The 19,971-nt window shown below is 44.4% G+C and overlaps 1 protein-coding gene across 1 annotated transcript in view; it reads left to right on the top strand.

Annotated features, from left to right (window-relative positions):
* The window catches only part of LOC138527271 (16 kDa beta-galactoside-binding lectin-like), a 146,204-nt gene extending 128,100 nt beyond the window's left edge, over nt 1–18,104 (top strand). Inside the window, exon 8 of the mRNA XM_069638366.1 lies at nt 17,611–18,104. Coding sequence (XP_069494467.1) covers nt 17,611–17,793 — 183 coding nt within the window. The 3' untranslated portion in view covers nt 17,794–18,104. The remainder of the gene's footprint in view (nt 1–17,610) is intronic.
* Nucleotides 18,105–19,971: the final 1,867 nt, after the last annotated feature.

The following is a 19,971-nucleotide window of genomic DNA, read 5'->3' as shown; positions in this document are numbered from 1 at the left end:
TAGTTTGAGTCTTTGGTAGTTCATATATTATTGGTCTTTCACAAAAACATGTGATCCTCATGACTAATCATCACATCACTAGTCCCATAAACACTGAAACCATCTTGTTCTTATCCTCTTTCTTTCACTGATCCTTCCTAGAACTTTTGCGTCCAAACAGATAAACACTAAGTGAAACATTTAAGTCTAGCCAATCTTCAGATCCCTGTCGGTTTGTTGTTTGCTTTGGAACCCACAACATAAAATCACATCTCAGGAATCTGGTCTATTAGAGTGGGTAACCATGACACAGCATCAACTACATAACAATACAGTATCATAAACATTATCAGTAATACACAGAATATTTATAATCATGACTGTTAGGGTGGGATAATCTTTTTCGTCTTTGTCTTTAATAGAATTATGACTTTCTATAACATTAGTGTTGACAATCTGAATTCTACTTCAAAAACTGGAGGTTCCGATTATGCTTGTTCAAAGCTTACGTACCACCAACGTTGTCATCCTTTCAATCTGTTGGAAATAAAATGTTGTAAATGGTGACTCATTCGACCAATCTGCTGTTTTCATAATATACACCAAACCAGCCCCTACGTTACATGCCTAAGAGACCATCCCCCCCTCTCACTGAGTGTGCGCCATAGCTTTCTACATTGATGCCCGCTTGTTGCATCACCGATCTCGCCGGGTTGCCTGGTCTACCGACCCAAAGGGTCTCCGTAATGCTATTAGTAATTGCATCACTCCTGCGTGCCGCAGGTCTCGTGTCATGTTTTCGTATGCAGTAAGTGATTTCAATCCGGCACACACCCAAGTCAAAGCCCAGCATGTAGTGCACAACTGAAACCCTTATTTATTTTTGTCTATAAGTTCAATATTCGGAACGATATACCACTCATATCACACCCTTCTACTGGAACCCCGCCCCAGTCACACTGAACAAGGAATCAGGCTAGTTTGCAAAGGTAAATATTTATTTATGTATTTGAAATTTAATCACAATATGTTTTAATAGATAAACAGCAATCACCAATGGGGTGACAGAACATAGAATACTATCTTTAATACACTAGGACTAAGTAATGAGCAAAACAAATGCAGCACAGAAAATAGTACTTTTGTGTTGGTTCAGATCAGATAGCACTATGGTTAGAAGTTCCCCCTGCAACACCCCTCAACCCCCAATAGGCAATGCAAAGATGTGGAAGGAGAGAGCAGGTATTCAGGAATAGCACAAATCAAACAGAATATCAGTCCCACTTTCCCCCTTCCAACACAAGAGAAAAACGGAATTGACTGGTCAGCTGTCAGGATGGCTTTTACAATTGTCTTTAGAATTGACTGGACAAAACACCAAATGTGGTCAAAAATACTTAATTTATTCTAAATTCTTATGGGAGCCACTTTGAACAGTTGTACACAAGCAAAAGCAATGATTTAGTCCAAAGAAAACATTAGAAATCTTAAAGTCCAAGTTGGAAGCAGTTTAGAGCTATTTTACACGTATAAAACCTTCAGATTTATAAAATCGCGGCAAACTTTTCCTTGCACGATTTACACTATAACGGTTTTGGGTTCTATGGATAGCTATGGATGTTAGGTACAAGTAGGATTTGAAATTTTGTTTCTATCACAAACACTGAGGGAGTAATAGAGCTTTTATCAAAAGTCCGTTTTGCGAGATAGGCGCGAGAATGGAAAACAGAAATGCACTTTTGAAAATGACAAATGGGTTTGCTTATACTAGAGGATGACTATGAAAAAGCGAATACCACACAGGGATCTTACAGTCACTTGATCAGGGTGACCTGCCTGCTAAGGAAACTCGACTTCTTCAGATGAGAAAAAGGTCAGCGCAAAGATCACAGGATAGTTTTTTAAAATGGACCGTCAGTTATGGTCATAGGATTGGGTCTGGTCTAGAAAAGACAGCACATCAGGCACGGTACAGGAACAGCTAGGCCAGTCGCCGAATTTGCACAGGATCTGCCCTCCTAGTCTGTGGGTATTTGAATCAGCTGGATGGCGAGTTCCTCAGGCAAGCCTAGTGGTGGCAAGCCAGAGAATTTCAGGATACTGGTTCAAAAGGCCTTCTCACGCCACACAGCGCTTTACTGGGTGGAGAGAATACATTTGAGGATTTGGGCCTTGCTGGAAATCAATGGTCCTCTATTGCTGGCAAGAGATTAGGCATCTGGATCTGGAAGAATATTAAAGCTGGATGTAGAAAGCTGGATCAGAGTGCTTCGCCGGAATCAGGAAAGTGGCTTGGTCAGTGAGCCCCTATGTGTTGTCAGCTGTCTCTATTTATCCTTTAAAATGACATCACAAAGTGGGTGTATGGGCCGGCTAAGCTAATCTTGCCCCTGTGAGCTGGGATTGGACCAAACTTCATCTCCCACTTGCAATTTGAGTGATTGGATGTCAGATTTTATGGTTTGTTTTACGATCTTTAGAAACCTCAGTTTAACCACTGGTCTCCAAATCTGATTTTATGTTAAATGTACATTTCTACATTGGTCACCTTTATACAAATCATACAAAGATGCCATATTTTATGTAGCATCTGTTGCTCAAAATCCTGTAGCTGTGGGATCTTGTTTCAACTTTCTACAGAATGTTGTCCTTTTTGCTAGGAACACATTTTCCAAACTTTATCCAACTTTCCACAAATGTGTGTGTTTAACATAGGGATGTGCGTGTACATTTTCACAATTCTAACATTTATACATTTCGCATAAACCCACACATATTGCCACTCCTGTTCAGAATAAGCTACACGTTGTACTAAGTTTTCAAAGGTAGTGCTAACAATTAGGTTAATTAATCTGCCATTTTCAGATTTTACACCCCTTCTAATAATAAGTTATACACCTTCTAAAAATGTCCATTCCATATCATGTTACACCAAATGGTCAGTGTTTGTCACTCCTTGAAGCATGTGGTAGCCCCCTCCTTTGGAATTTTCTTCTGTCAGCCAGGAGTTTCCTGGGCTGCAGCAGTTTTATGACCCTTCAAACCTTCAATATCCTGGGTTGGAGGATGTCCATTGTTTAGTCCTGTGCTAATCAGCAATTAGCTCCTCCCTAGCCTTAAAATCTGTGGGATAAAAGCAACTGAGATCTATATTCTTTTAGCAAAAAATCCTTTTTATGTTTGCTAATCCAGCAGACTTTTTAGTTTTAGATCCCTTTAAAGTTTCATCAGTAACTCATCTGACAGCTGTCATTCAGGTAGCCCCGGGTACTGCGCCGAGATTTTGGCATGGGCTGTCAGTTCACAGACTTTGTATGTTTCACAATGCTTTATTAGATGCATGAATTTTAGCACCAGGCAAGATTTTGAATGTTGAGAAGTGTTGTGTTATGGACATTTGGGAGTTTTTGGCAACAAAGCAAACATCATTTGTAGGCACATTTTGAAGTTTCACCTGCAAAGTGCTGCTTTTCTCTCTGCACTCTTTTTGCTGGTCATGGAGCCCACTGGCACATTTCTGCAGGGTGTGCCCTATCACACCGCACATGTACCATGGATGGCAGGTTGTGCATCCCTCTTTTTGTGTGCTGAAGCACCTGGTTTTTGTAGGTTTTTGCCGCGCACAAGGATTTTGCCACCATTGTTGCTGTTTCTTTCCCCATAACTGGCAGGGTGCTGACGCATAGCATAGCGCAGTGGGTCAATACATCCCACAGAGCCCCCCCGCCCGACTTGGTTTTGACCACCCGTCAAGGGGAAGTCGGGAGATTGGGATGTTCTTTTCTTTTATCCATGTGGAGAAATTCAGCTGCTTCTCCCGCTCTCCTCACCGGTTCTGGTCAGTAGTATTGCTGGTTCTGGTTGGGCGTATTGCTGGTTCTGGTTGGGAGTATGGAGCGCCACTCCGGGCTCCTTGGGTCTTTCCTCCCAGTCCACGAGTGGTCCTCCTTGGTAATCTTTTGGATGATTCTTTGTCCAGATGCTAGAAGATAGAACATAACATGGTTATGGATATTTTCCCACTACTGAGTCCACACGTCATCTGGGGATGTCATCAGTGGGAAAGACACTTGCATTGGCTATAATTGGCAATATTCCCCATCTATGTTTACTACTGGTCTTAACACTTTTCTTGCACATATCCGGTGAACAATTAGTGATTCTTCTATGTTTCCAGATTTTCCCCCTCTGGGTTTCCGGTCGGCTCCTCTATTTGCCGCAAAGTATGCTTGGGATGGCAACTCTTCAGCTGGTTTATGGCGACCCACTTATCTTCCCCTTCTGCCAAACTGTCCTTGGGGATGCGGATTCTGTAGGTGACTGGTGAGATTCTGTTCACAATTTCAAAAGGACCCCACCAAGTTGGGAAGAATTTGCGCTGTTTGGCTTGGTTCCTTTGGAAGTTGTACAAGTAGACCCGCTCTCCTACTTGGTATTCCTTTTTACTTGTCTCAAGATCATAGTGGGTCTTCATACTGTCTGCAGATCTTTCTAGATTCCTCTGAGCGTAGACAAAAGCATGTTGAAGGCGTTTTCTCAGATTCTCAACATACTCATGAGTTGTAGAGGCCATTATCAAGGTCTGCTCTTGGGTTTTGTAGAGCAGATGCTGGGGGTAGCACCATCCTTCATCCAGTCATCAGCTCAAATGGAGACTTTTTTGTTGCAGAAGAAGGGGTAGATCTGATGGCCATGAGGACAAGGGGTAATTGAATGTCCCAACTTTGCCCAGATTCTGCCACAAGCCTTTTTAATATGCTCACAATAGTTTTATTGTACCTCTCAACTCCACTACTAGAGGACGCCGGTAGGCAATCTGTAGTTTCCTTTTGACCCCAAGTATCTCCCACATCTTTGTCATCACTTCAGTAGTGAAGTGGCTACCTCGGTCTGACTCGATCCTTTGGGGTAGTCCAAAACGCAAGAAGATGTGATTGATCATCAGGGCAGCTGCTGTTTCTGCCTTGCAATTTGGGGCCGGGACACATTTCACCCATTTAGTGAACAAGCATGTTACGGTCTACATGTACTTGTTCCCCCTAGAGGAGCGAATCACGGGCCTGATAAAATCGACTTGCAAATCTGACGAAGGCAGTGTTATCCCCCTCTTTTGGAGGGGAGCACGGGGTGTGAGTGATGTTGGCTGAAATTGTGCACACACAAGACACCCCTTCAAATATTGGTCGAGGTCCTGCCCCATGTATGGCCAGTATGCAACCTCTCGCAAGATTTCTACTGTCCTAGGAAACCCCCGATGACCGGCTGTGGCCGCATCATGGGTGTGACTTAGCATCAGGCTTCGGAATGAGGTAAGGACCACCCACTGGCCATGGCCAGATATGGATTTCCTCACCAACAAACCGTCTTGGATTCAGAACATTTTTGGACATTTCATCAATACTCTGAGGTCCTCTTTCCCAATGTAATCAGTATCTGTCAGTGGAAAGTTCTCAGGGTCCTCAATGTGTTGATAAAACTTACCAATTATTGGATCCCCTTTCTGAGCCGTAATCAAATCAGCATCTGGTGTCTCCTTACTCCATTGTGCAGTTGAGAGTTCATTGTGAGCATTTGTCTGGGACCTAGTGATAGCAGTGACCTGGATTTCCCCCAACAGGTACTCGATCTCAAGTAGATCCCCTTGGATGGCTCTGGTTTTGGCCAGCTGATCAGCTAGGTCATTTCCAGTTTTGTCTGGTCCCTCTACTTTAGAATGACCCTTGATCTTTTTCCAGTAGATGGCCATCCCATTCGAGGTGACCAGATCATCAATATTTTGTATTAATTTTCTGTGTTTTAAAGGTTTATTATTAGCACATAGCATGCCTCTGGGTTTTACAGTTAACCAGGTGCTCCACGAACCCTTTCCGTACATAATCTGAATCAGTGATTATGACCAGTTCGTGGAGTTGGTGTTGGACAGCAGTGAGGATGGCTTTATTCACAGCCATCCACTCTGCCACTTGACTACTTCGGGACTGATTTTGTACCCAGCAGAGGGTTCTGGGGCATCATTCACCCATGCATTCTCCACGCCAGCCACAAGTTCCTTTTCCCCTTTGTTGTCAACATGGTAGGAGCACCCATCCACATAGACATTTGGCATTCCCTCACACTTGTCTTCTTCATAGACTTTGTGTGGGGAATTAAGGTATGCCTCCATGTTGTCCTTGATTTTAAGACTTTCGTCCTCGAGACAGTTTGCTCTGGCATAATCATGCAAGTCAGCCAGAACTTGCGCGAGGGGACTCTTCTTGTTTGGCCATATCTGACCTCCACAGGAAAGCATTGCATTTACAGAATCCAGGAAGTAATTCGGGAATTACTCACATTTCCGGCCCGGATCCTGTTGCTTTGAAGATATTGCAAAGGTTGGTGTGGAGTCTCCACTATGATGTGTTCCCCCTGGATAAACGGGCGGTAATTCTTCAATGCCCACACCGTTGCCAGGAGCGCTTTCTCACAATCGTTGAATTTTTCCTCCACAGAGGATAAAGTCTTACTCACATAGGAGATTACTTTATTGACCTTATCATGCTTTTGATATAATACTGCAGTCAAGCATGTATTTGAGAACCCTGTCTCAAAGAAGAACTCCTTGTTTTTGACAGGGTAAGCTAGGCAAGGTGCTTGTGAGAGGCTTCTTTTGAGTTGTCTTACTGCCTCGGCTTGTTCTGGACCCCAATCCCACTTGACCCCCCCTTCAACAGATGGATCAGGGGTCCCGTGATATCTGCGTAGTCCTCAATGAACTTTCCGCTGTAATTAGTTAGTCCAAGGAGGCTCCTTATTTCCCACAGAGTTGTGGGGTCTTTTATTTTCTGGAGTGCTTCCACTTTCTTTTCCTGGGGACAGAGACCTTCAGGAGTTATCTCATGCCCCAAGAAATTGACACGGGACCTGCACCACTGTGCCTTTTGGAAAGAGTTTTGCTCCGGCAGCCCTCAACTGTGTCAGAACATAACGGATCTCTGCTATGTGTTCCTCCACAGTTGAGCTTTAGGTCAGAACATCATCTACATAGGCCAGGTTACCTCTTTCACCCAAGTCGGGCATGGCCTTATGCAGAAAGATGTTAAATTCATTGCCAGAGTTGATGTATCCGAAGGGAGTCCGGGTACAAGTGTACTGCTGCCCCCCGAAGGTAAAGGCCATCTTTTATTGGTCCTCCCTATTCACATGTACAGTCCAGTACCCATTGGTCAGGTCAATGGTAGTGTATACTTTTGACCCCTGGATCTGGGCCAGCCCTTGGTCAATGTAGGGAAGAGGCCATCAGGAAGTATGGACCCGTTTGTTGAGCTCCCTTAGCTCAGCACAGAGTCTCCACTGGCCGTTTGTTTTCAAAATCCCCAGCACCAGATTATTGAAGGTGCTGTGGACTGGACGAATTATCCCACGGGACTCAAGGTTCTTAATTATTTCAGTAAGGGACTCCATTGATGCGAGAGGCAAGCGATATTGCTTCACAAACACTGGAGTCATGCCAGGGTCCATGCGAATTGTTGTTGTGTGGATGTCGGTGCGACCACAGTCATATGAGTCCACCGCAAAGAGATCTTGAAAATCTAAGAAAACTTGTTTCAATTTTTGCTTTTGCTCCAGAGTCTCACAGGCATCAGCTAGGTTGACTCTCTCTTCAACCATCTGCCTGAAGCCCGGAAAGACTTCTGGTTTGGCTATATCAGCGGCCTCCTCCAGCTGTGTGGAGAAGTCCCTGGTCAAAGTACTGATTTGGACTGATGGCTTCAGGTGGGGAAGGCAGTCCTTGTGGACTTGAAAGATCACTTCATCCCTCCTGAAGTCACAGGTCACATCTTCCTTACCATAAGGGCAGGAAGAGTACACCAGGAAATTCCCCCCATGCCGGGTGAAGATCCTGTCTGGTGTTGTGTCATTGTCGCTATCACTGTCAAAACAGTCCTTGGGGATTGGTCCTAACAGTTTGTTACCTAAATCTATGAAAAAATGTCAGTCATCAACTGCCATTCCAATAATGGTGCCTGCGCCCAGAGTGATACTTTTTAGGTCACTCTTATCCACCTCTATTGGAATGGTGTTGTGTTCTATATTGACTAGTGGTGTTGGGTTTACCCCCAAACCTTGCTGTTGGAAATGAGCATTGAGATAAACATAGGCGTCAGGATTTTTCAGTTCCTGTCCTCTTTAAATTTTTACTTGCAGTGAGAATTGTCGGGTCCGTTCTGGGATGGCGACTTCCTCTCCAATCTAAATTTCAACTGCATATGGCAGCAGTTGAGCTGACCGAAATGCATTCTCTGGGTCATCAAAGTCCATGGGATTACCCGCTTATTGGGACCAGGCTTTGAAGTTTATTTGGTCCAAACTAATGGCAAAGCGATTGAGAATGTCACTGTCTAAATAAAATGCAGCAGGGACATCTCGCACGACCCAACAATTATGGACTATGCTCTTGTTACCCATGGACATTTTGAGCATACACCTGCTAGGCAGCAGATGTTTGGAATTGGGTGTTTCCAGATCTATTTCCCATTTGTCTAACAGTTTAAATGTGGGAATGGCTGGATCTTTTGGGAGTTTGCGGAACATGGCTTCGCTGATGAAGCTCTTACCGTTGTTCACACATACTCAGGCGAGAACAGCGTCCTTCCCTTCATTTAACTAAATAGGGATGAACAACTGCTCTCCAATTTTCTGAATATCAGCCAAGCTTTGAGCTGATTTCTCATCATTTTGGACTATAGGAGTAGGATTTTCTGATTGTGAATTTGTATAGAATTTCAGAGTGTTCTCAAGGGAGGTTGATTTTCAGAAATAGAGAGGACTCCCCATCACCAATTGGTTGTCTTACTGCAATTACTGTCACGTCTGGGATTTGGTTGTTCTGGAAGTCGAATTCAATTTGGTCAGGTTTTTGTTTTTGTTCAAACATGTGGCATGTACCATTTAAACTAGCATGGTTGACACTATGTTTTATTGGTGGGTTAGTCTGGGTCCAGAGGACCTTGTTTACACAATCTATGAGGGGAGACAATCTACGCAGCATGTGATTCCCTAGTAAACATGGTGTGCCCTCTGGAGTCACAACTATGACCAGGTGTTTCACCTTGTGTCAACCAATTTTAATATCTAAATCTGCAGACCCCTCGCAGGAATTTCCTTCCCATCGAAGTTCTGAAGTTGTCCAGGAAGAGGGGTGAGAGGGATTTGGTATTTCTCCCCCCTTCCCGAATTCAGCTGATCAAAGGCCCTTTTTGACAGAAGGGTGGCTTGGGATCCAGTGTCCACCAGTGGCAAAAATGTACATTGCCCCTGTATTTGGACCGGGGCATAACATCTTCCCTCCTTTTCCTCAAGGGGGCAAAGATAATGGGCATTTTCTGGCCAATTGGTAGGTCAATTTCTTTACTTTGGATTCGGACAAAGGGGTGATTTGGGCAGGATTTTGTTTGGGATCTTGGGAAACTGTAAGAAAAAGGTAGCAATTGGATATAGGGGAAGTGTTGGGCTCCCCTGGTTCTGATTCTGGGCTGCCCCCCCCCCTTTTTGGAGGCAGTCACCACACTGGGTTTGAACAAGGGGATTTTCTTGCTGGTCATTCTGGGGTTTGATGATGGGCGGTTTTAACTCGGTCCCCACATCTACCCAGTCTTGATCAGGATCTCTTGGGACCCATTTTTCTTTAGGAGGAGTTCCCCCATCCCTGAAGGAGAAGATCCATTTCCCAGAATCCTCTGAGGACTCCTCTCCTTCAAATTGGAAGATTTGCACCTCCTCCACAAAATTGGCCTTTTTAGGCTCTTTATTTCTCGTACCCACCCTCTGTTTTTTAGGTTGCAGACTTTCGGGATCAGGAGATTCTGGTTCCAGTTCCTGGGTTTCCAGGGGCCTTTTCACAAGTGGGGAAGGAAGCTTCCTCTAAGGCTTTACACCCCCCTTGCCCCTGTGCCTCCTCCCTGGGAACCGGTGGGTTGTCGGGGTTCTCTCCCCGTCATTGCTCTGGAGCACCAGACCCTTGATTTGACAAGTTCATTGGAGGGTTTTGCTGCACCCTCAACATGTGACCCAGATCCTGTGCCATGTTCTGGACCTGCCGCTTCAGTTGGGACACCCGCTCTGGCTGGTACGGGGTCCTCTCGTCTACCCTGGGTTGATCACGGGAAGGGTAACTGTCCCTTCTTCCATAATACCCCGGGTAAGGATAGTTTTGGAACCCCTCCACCCTTGACCTCCCCTCTCCCAGATTGGGCTGTCTAGGCTCAGGAAAGTGGGGAAAGAAAGAAGGGTTGTTTTGGGGGTTGACATTTGGCGGGGAAAGAAATTCAACCCAGAATTTGGGGAATTACTGCCCTCCTGGGGAAAGTGAGGAGGGACGTTTCCTGGGTTGCCAGCCCCCCTTGGGCGGGAGGAATCCACACATAGCCCAGGATGGGTCTGATGCCCTTGTAACAGGGATGATGTAGTCTGGGGAGTTAGGGGTCCCATTTGTGGGGTTACCTCCATGACTCCCTGTTTGGGATTGGCCCAAGGGCCTTCTGGGTCTTGGGTTAGTAGGATTCTGCGTTATTTATTTTTGTCTATAAGTTCAATATTCTGAACGATAATCCACTCATATCACACCCTTCTCCTGGAACCTGCCCAGTGACACTGAACCAGGAATCAGGCTAGTTTGCAAAGGTAAATATTTATTTATGTATTTGAAATTTAATCACAATAGGTTTTAATAGATAAACAACAATCACCAATGGGGTGACAGAACACAGAATACTATTTTTAATACAGTAGAAATAAATAATGAGCAAAACAAATGCAGCACAGAAAATAGTACTTTTGTGTTGGTTGAGATCAGATAGCACTATGATTAGAGGTTCCCCCTGCAACACCCCTCAACCCCCAATAGGCAATGCAAAGAGATGGAAGGAGAGAGCAGGTATTCAGGAATAGCACAAATCAAACAGAATATCAGTCCCACTTTCCCCCTTCCAACACAAAAGAAAAAAACGGAATTGACTGGTCAGCTGTCAGGATGGCTTTTACAATTGTCGTTAGAATTGACTGGGCAAAACAGCAAATGTGGTCAAAAATACTTAAATTATTCTAAATTCTTATGGGAGCCACTTTGAACAGTTGCACACAAGCAAAAGCAATGATTTAGTCCAAAGAAAACATTAGAAATCTTAAAGTCCAAGTTGGAAGCAGTTTAGAGCTATTTTACACGTGTAAAACTTTCAGATTTATAAAATCACGGCAAACTTTTCCTTGCACGATTTACGCTATAACGGTTTTGGGTTCTATGGATAGCTATGGATGTTAGGTACAAGTAGGATTTGAAATTTCGTTTCTATCACAAACATTGAGGGAGTAATAGAGGTTTTATTAAAAGTCAGTTTTGCGAGATAGAAAACAGAAATGCACTTTTTAAAATGACAAATGGGTTTGCTTATACTAGAGGATGACTATGAAAAAGCGAATACCACACATGGATCTTACAGTCACTTTATCAGGGTGACCTGCCTGCTAAGGAAACTCGACTTCTTCAGATGAGAAAAGTGTCTGCGCAAAGATCACAGGATAGTTTTTTTAAATGGACCGTCAGCTCTGGTCATAGGATTGGGTCTGGTCTAGGAAAGACAGCACATCAGGCACGGTACTGGATCAGCTATGCCAGTCGCCGGATTTGCACAGGATCTGCCCTCCTGGTCTGTGGGTATCTGAATCAGCTGGATGGCGAGTTCCTCAGGCAAGCCTAGTGGTGGCAAGCCAGAGAATTTCAGGATACTGGTTCAAAAGCCCTTCTCACACCACACAGCGCTTTACTGGGTGGAGAGAATACATTTGAGGATTTGGGCCTTGCTGGAAATCAATGGTCCTCTATTGCTGGCAAGAGATTTGGCATCTGGATCTGGAAGAATATTAAAGCTGGATGTAGTAAGCTGGATCAGAGTGCTTCGCCGGAATCAGGAAAGTGGCTGGATCAGTGAGTCCCTATGTGTTGTCAGCTGTCTCTATTTATCCTTTAAAATGACATCACAAAGTGGGTGTATGGGCTGGCTTAGCTAAGCTTGCCCCTGTGAGCTAGGATTGGACCAAACTTCATCGCCGCCTTGCAATTTGAGTGATTGGATCCAGGCCAGATGATGTCAGATTTTATGTTTTTTTTTTACAATCTTTAGAAACCTCCCTTTAGCCACTGGTCTCCAAATCTGATTTTATACTAAATGTACATTTCTACATTGGTCACCTTTATACAAATCACACACAAAGATGCCATAGTTTATGTAGCATCTGTTGCTCAAAATCCTGTAGCTGTAGGATCTCGTTTCAAACTTTCTACAGAATGTTGTCCTTTTTGCTATGAGCACAATTTCCAAACTTTATGCAACTTTCCACAAATGTGTGTGCTTAACATAGGGATGTGCGTGTAAATTTTCACCATTCTAACATTTATACATTTCGCATAAACCCACATATATTGCCATTCCCGTTCAGAATAAGCTACACGGTTGTACTAAGTTTTCAAAGGTAGTGCTAACAATTAGGTTAATTAATCTGCTATTTTCAGATTTTGCACCCCTTATGATAATAAGTTTTACACCTTCTAAAAATGTCCATTACATATCCTGGTACACCAAATGGTCAGTAGCCCCCTCCTTTGGAATTTTCTTTTGTCAGCCAGGAGTTTCCTGGGCTGCAGCAGTTTTACGACCCTTGGCACCTTCAATATCCTGGGTTGGAGGATGTCAATTGTTTAGTCTTGGGCTAACCAGCAATTAGCACCTCCCTGTGAGTTTCAGCTGAGTGGAAGGCCCTCCTTCTCGGAGAAACCTGCTTTACCAGTTCTTGCAGCTCAGCAAGGTTAATTTATTCTTAATTAAAATCCAGCAAAAGCAAACTTATTGCATCAAATATAAAAACATTACTTTCTTAGCCTTAAAATCTGTGGGATAAAAGCAACTGAGATCTATATTCTTTTTAGCAAAAAATCCTTTTTATGTTTGCTATTCCGGCAGACTTTTGAGTTTTAGATCCCTTTAAAGTTTCATCAGTAACTCATCTGACAGCTGTCATTCAGGTAGCCCCGGGTACTGCACCCAGATTTTGGCATGGGCTGTCAGTTCACAGACTTTGTATGTTTCACAATGCTTCATTAGATACATGAATTTTAGCACCAGGCAAGATTTTGATTGTTGAGAAGTGTTGTGTTATGGGCATTTTTGAGTTTTTGGCAACAAAGCAAATGTCATTTGTAGGCACATTTTGAAGTTTCACTTGCAAAGTGCTTCTTTTCTCTCTGCACTCTGTTTGCTGGTCATGGAGCCCACTGGCACATTTCTGCAGGGTGTGCCCTATTGCACCGCACAGGTACCATGGATGGCAGGTTGTGCATCCCTCTTTTTGTGTGCTGAAGCACGCGTTTTTTGTTGGTTTTTGTAGGTTTTTGTAAGTTTTTGGCGCGCACAAGGGTTTTGCAGCCATTGTTGCTGTTTCTTTCCCCATAACTGGCAGGGTGATGCCGCATAGCATAGCGGTGTGGGTCAATACATCCTACAAGTTAAGCATCGAACTGGATATAGCTTAGGTTGATTCAGGAATGAGTCATAAGATACTGTCCTCAAACGCGTCTTTGTTCTCTGTGATATAGAATGTCGCTCCCATTCGGGATAGCGATTTTCTGGTAACTTCTAACACTCTCACATCAGATGCTCTCTTGCATGATAAGAAGCATTGTTACTTTGGCTGACAGTGCCTTTCCGAATAAATCCATGTTGTCAGGCCATCCCACATCTGAGAATACCTCGCCGTAGGTGGCTTGAGCATTTTGATTTCATTGAGCAATCTGCATATTAAATGGTGTTCTCCAACAGCTTGCCCATCGACATGCAGGTGACAGACTGAAATTGCTGAGCGTGCTGTATTAATGGTCCTATAAGCTTTCCCTTGCGCCCCCATTTGTGCTAGGAAATTTGCTATATGTACCACATCTGTTTCAGAGGAACGCACTTTCCTCTCTATACACCAGATGCTGATCTATATGCTTTCCTTGTTCCTGGAGCACAGGACTCTCAATAATGCACTCAGCCTCGCCCGATAATCCCAACCTGGCCCAGGATCTCCTGAAATTGACCATGCAATCAGGTTGAGGCTGCCTACTCATACCAATGGGTGGCTGCTCCCTCTGGGATTCTGTATGATGAATTTGTTCATCGGGAGAGCCTTCGGGTTGTCATAAGTCATGTCCAAAAGATTGGGGAACAAAGCCTGTTTCTTCTAATCTGGAGTGATGAGAATCAGAGGGACCTTCTGTCTCCTCACCTGGGCCAAAGTCCTCGCTGTCACTGAGAAATGGCGGGAATGCATACTCTCTGTGATTAGAGAAACACATCTGTTGCTTCCGATTCTGGATCTGGTCTCCAACTGAAGAACCAATGTAACTGTTTGTTCAACCTCGAGGCAAATACATTGGTCTGACACAGGCCCCATCATGCCACAAGTTCTTGCAAAACTTACACGTCAAGCTTCCAATCACTGATATCCCTGAGGAACATGGAGTTCCAGTCGGCCACTTCGTTTTGCTGACCCGGCAGATATCCTGCTGTCACTGACACTTTCCTCTGTAGACATAAATGCCAAAAGTCCTTTGCCAAATCTACCAGCATTTTGGATCTCATGCTGTCCAGTCTGTTTATGTATCTGCCTACAGACGCATTGTCCATCCTGAGGGGCACACAACATTGCGCCCTGTCCTAGGTCCAACATCTCACTGCGAGCGACCCCAAAAGCAATTCTAGGCAGTCGATGTGCAACTCCAGTTCTTGCTGTGACCATCTGCCTCCTGTCAACAGTTCTCTGCATCAGGCACTCCAGCTCTATCGGCTGGCATTGCACTCTATTACTAAGTCCCGGGATTAGCCAAATATTGCTCTCTTGTTACAGGCGTTCATAAGTTGTAGCCACCACTCGAGTTCCACTCTCGCTTCTCACAATGTCAGAACTCTTTGCTCATAAGATATGCCCCTCCTGAGATGCTGAATCTTCAGTCCCTGCAGGGCCCTGTAATGTAGTGGTCCTGGGAATATAGCTAAATTGATGATGCCAAGCGCCCCACCAGTCTAGCTATCTCCTGTAAAGACATCACCTCTTTGTCAGTGTGTTCCTGATCTCTTTTTTGATGCTGTTCACTTTGCCCAAAGGCAATCTTAATGCGCCCTGTTTCATGTCTACCACAAAACCCAGGAACTCCATGGTCTGCTCTTGTTGTAGCTGGGATTTCTCCCAATTCTCTGAAATCCCTACATGTTGTAGCAGTTCTAATGTGACTTTCACTTGATCTCTGATCAAATTCTTGACCTGACACATTATGCATAGGTCATCCAGATATGTGATCAATCAGATACCTTGCTCTGTCAGGTTGTTCACCACCGGTTTCATCAATTTGGTAAAGCACCACAGTGCCGATGTCAGCCCCAATGGTAGGCATGTGAACTCCCATGTCTGTTCCCTCCGGCGGAACCTCAGATATCTCTGGTGTTCTACTGCAATGTAAACCATTAGGTAGGCACCCCTGAGATCTATCCGGGCCAACCAGTCCCCTTGTTGTAAGATGTCTCTAAGGAGGTGGATCCCCTCCATTTTTAAATGTCTTTATAAAATGAAGCCGTTCAACTCCCTTAGATTGATAACCGGCCTCAGCTTTTACTATCCTTTTACCAGAAACATATTGCTTCTAAAGCTGGCTGCGGTATCTGCTACCTGAACAATGGTTGCCTTTCGCTCCAGCCCCCTTGCCTCCATGTATAGCAACTGCTGGTCTTCTTCTCTTTGCACTATTGGCCTTGGTAGCTTTACTTGCACTGGTAGGGTATAGAAATCTATGTGAAACCATTGGACTGTGTCTAGTACCTAAGAATCTCTGGATATGAGACTCTAGTTCTCTATTCATTGAGCAAGCCTCCCGCCTATTTTGGGTATCACTTTGTTTACTATTTGCGCTTGCTGCCTTGCGCATGCTCTCACATGTGTTATGCTGTTATCGTTCTGCATGCCGCCAACCTCTTCCTCAGCCTCTTCCCCTCGAGGGGAAGAATGGGTTCGGCTTACGGCCATCCTGTTCCTTCCATTGCCTCCTGTCATTGAAGCACCTGCTATATGCGTAGCGGCTGGCAGAGTGGCCCCTGCCTATGCCAGCACGACTGAAAACCTGTTTCCCAAAGACCCTCTTCAGGGATACTTGTGCCTTATCTAAGGCAGCGTAGGTATTGGCAAACCTCATTAGTTCCTGTATGAATGAATCTCCAAAATGTTTGCCTTTGGCCACAGCAGCCGCCTCTGAAGTAGCCAGCTTGCTTAGTTTTGGGTCAATCTTAACTAAGATGGATCTCCGCCTCTCTCCAGTGATCGCACTGCTGCCATTCCCCAACAGGCCCTCTAAACCCACCCCATCAAAACCACAGGGTAAATGCTCTCGTTATTCTCTTTTGCATCTTCTGCCATCTGCAGGATTTTCGTAAGCGATCCCACAATGTCCAGCATTTTATCCTGACATGAAAGCCAGGGTCTATCCTGACCCTTCTTTATGTCTTTGACGTATCTTGACGTATTTTATAAATATATACTTGTTGTATTTCACACTCCTAACCACTGGCTTGCCCACTGATCGCTAACGGTCACGGACGTGTGATTCAAAAAGCGCTGGAACTACAACACCCTGCTGCGTTTCAATCACCTCCTGTGACTGTTATGCTCCCTACCAGCTGGCTTGTTATGTTGCGACCGCCGGGGCCTGTCATGACAACAATGACGAACCCGCTGCGCTCGCACTGATCCTGCCTACGTGAGTGCTGCTTTCATCATAAAACAATGAACATTAAGTATTAAAACACTCAAGGAATACAGTCATAATAATGAAAAGTCTACTTAACTTGCTGCCCCAGCAGGGAAGAACAGGATAAGAACAAGATGATTTCAGTGTTTATGGGACTAGTGATGAGATGATTGGTCATGAGGATCACATGTTTTTGAGAAAGACCAATAATATATGGACTACCAAAGAGTCAAACTAAATGGGAGTTGTAGTTTTTATGTTTTGTTACTGTATATATTATTGTTTAATGTTTGATGCTAGAGAAGTAAAGTTGTGAGTGAAGCATAATCCGAGCCTCTGGGCCTTGAAGTAGAATCAAGATTCAAACAGAGCATTTAAAGGCTAGCAGAGTGCTTGTTTGGATGCCATGGGCCACACACTAAAAGGGTGTTTCTTCCAATCATTGAGTTACATTTGCATATACAAATAGCTGAGATTGTAAGGAGAATGTCATTATCTGAGGGGTGTGATGTGATGACTTGTGGGAGTAAGTAGCACATTATGAAGAAAGTAAGTTGACAACCTGTAGTAGGTGACGTAAAAACTTGTTCCAAACTGGCAACAACAGGAATAGCAGTTGTGACGTTATGATCATTTGGAGACATAGCTGCAGTTTAAAATATGTACATAGTTGTTTAAATGTGTTGTTGGATACTTTAAAGTGGTAAAATGGCATAACTAAAAACAATTGAAGAATCATGTATTTATAATGCCAATGATATCGAACTACCAAATTTCAAACATGCATGTACTTAAAACAATACTTTTCTCTTTTATTATGATTTCAGGTTGCCTTTGAATTTGGAGAGAATGAGATTGGGATCTTGGTTAATGATAAAAGCTACATAACATTTAAGTGTCGTGAGAAATGTTCTATGCAAGACATCACCTATCTTGAATTTCAGTTTGCCGAAGTTTACAAGGTTGAAGCTGTCAAGTTGCTTATACCTTTCATCCTTTTCTCCAATTGACCGGCTGTGCAATATTCATCGAGGAGGTTGAGAGAACATGATTGCTATGATTATGATTTGGGAACAAAAGTTACATTAAAAGATTCCTCTCTGCTTTTTTCTTTCCAAAAAGCTTAATGAAAGTTTCATAAAGATAACAGATCCAATTCAATAATGAAAAAAACTTGACCTCTTAAATGAAATAAATTTGCATCAAAAAACTTACAAGCTTCTGTAAACAAAATAAAAAGTGCTGTGTTTTGTCCTCCAATTTACAGTGCTCTGTCGTGTGTCTGTATCTATGCATCAATGAGTAAAAATAATTATAATTATTTATTTCTTTATTTATGGTATTATTTCTCCGGTGCTGGGTGCCAGAACAGGGAGCAAGCCATTGCTGGAAGTAGGTACTGTAGTTGTAGAATGGCTGCCTATGTTCACATAACTGCTCAGTTTCAGGTGCTTTAGATGCTAAATGCTTGGTAGAAGTTGGCCTCTTTCATCCTCCTGGTGAAACTGAAGTGGTCGTGCTTGTGGGGTAGTGCAGTGTTCTGCTCACATAGGGCTTCTAGTTGATGGTTCCACGGTAGAGCAGTTGCCCTTTTTAAAGATGAGTCACATTGTTTAGATATTTGAACCTTTGGGAACAGCCCACATGGACAAGGAACAACATCTTGAAGTTTGCCCTCTGTTCTTCTGAGAAGTAGCGTAGAGGCCTGTAGGTGGGATTTATGTGGCTTGTTCACTTAACGGCAAGGCCTAGTCTGGCTAACCTTTTCTGTACTCGCTTCAGCTGTGTCAGTCTTTGTTGGGTGGAGTTGGTATCAGTATCTGTTGTCAAAGCAGTTTTCACGGTCACAAGACACCCCCTCGACTGCTGCAGCAACAGCAAATTCACTGTAGCTCAGGGGAGCATTTAAGATATGCCCCCTGTACCAAAACTATAATGGTCAGGAGTATGCCTTGCTGGTGGCAGGGTAATCTCTAAGAATGAGCTATGCCGAGTTTAGGCATAGTGCATGGTGCTACTTATGATCATGGCTGCCACATCCCAATTGATATCGCACAAGTGTCAACCCCTGTGAGCCCACTTTGCTATGGATGGGAATGTGTATTCGGTCAGATGGGCCGACACTGCCACACGGCAGGACAGAAACCCAGAGGACTCAGCCTCTTTTTAATTCTCTTTGAGACGGCCAGTAACACCCTCCCCCAGAGAATGCCCACAGCAAGCATCTTGGTCAATCTGCAGAGGTCTGACTTGCGCAAATCGGCCCAGAATGTATTAACCAGAAACCCCGGCAAAGTCCAAAATGTGGCAAAAAAAACACATTTTCCGCACATTTCACTCGGCTCACCCACCGAAACACGTCACCAACAACACATGGCCTACTGTCCCGCCTTCCCACAGGTGTTCTGATGAAAATGGTACCTCACATGGGTGGGTACACCTACCTGTGCGCCAAGGGGAAAGCCTAAAAGACCCCTACACCCAAGTCTGTTCTGACAGCTTGATTTCACACTTTTTCCAGATGGGCACACCATACAGATGTGGGCCTAGGGCAGTGGTATTCAAACTGTGGGTCGCGACCCCCTAGGGGTCCGCGGGTGCATCCCAGGGGGGCCCTGAGAGCTCAGCATGAAAAAAGAATTTATTTTTTTTTTGTTTTTTTTGTTTTTTTTTTTTTTTTTTTTTAGATTGGAAGAAATGGGCAGGGGTGGCCCACATGGGCGGGCTGAAGCATGAAACTGTCTCAGGCAACAATGAAAAAGTGGCCCACAGTTGTAAATGGATATTCATTCCTTTAGTCACAGACTGGGCCTCATTACTACTATGGCGGACCAGTAACAACGGTGCTGGTAAGCTACCGGCACCGTTGCTACCGTTCCGCCATAGTAAGAGTTGTGCTCGTGGGTGCTTGACAGCCCCCGCCAGGTCTGACCTCAGCTCGTCGGATGCACCAGCACCGTTATTAACGGTGCCGGTGCATCCGAGCTCCCCCTTCCCATTTGAGCCATATGGGGCTCAAATGGGAATGGGGATCTACCGGCACCTTCGAAAGGGCAATTATCATGTCCGCCTAACTCGGCATGACCTAGTAATTGCCCATTCGCGGGTGCCAGACCCGGATGCAACTCCAGTGGCAGCCGTGCCGGTTTTACCGGCACAGCTACCGCCAGAGTAGTTATGAAGCCCAC

This window comes from Ambystoma mexicanum, chromosome 14, assembly GCF_040938575.1.
Source record: "Ambystoma mexicanum isolate Mex_15411 chromosome 14, UKY_AmexF1_1, whole genome shotgun sequence".
In the NCBI taxonomy this organism is placed as follows: domain Eukaryota; kingdom Metazoa; phylum Chordata; class Amphibia; order Caudata; family Ambystomatidae; genus Ambystoma; species Ambystoma mexicanum.
The sequence above is the reverse complement of the archived record's forward strand: the minus strand, read 5'-3'. Positions and strand labels throughout refer to the sequence as shown.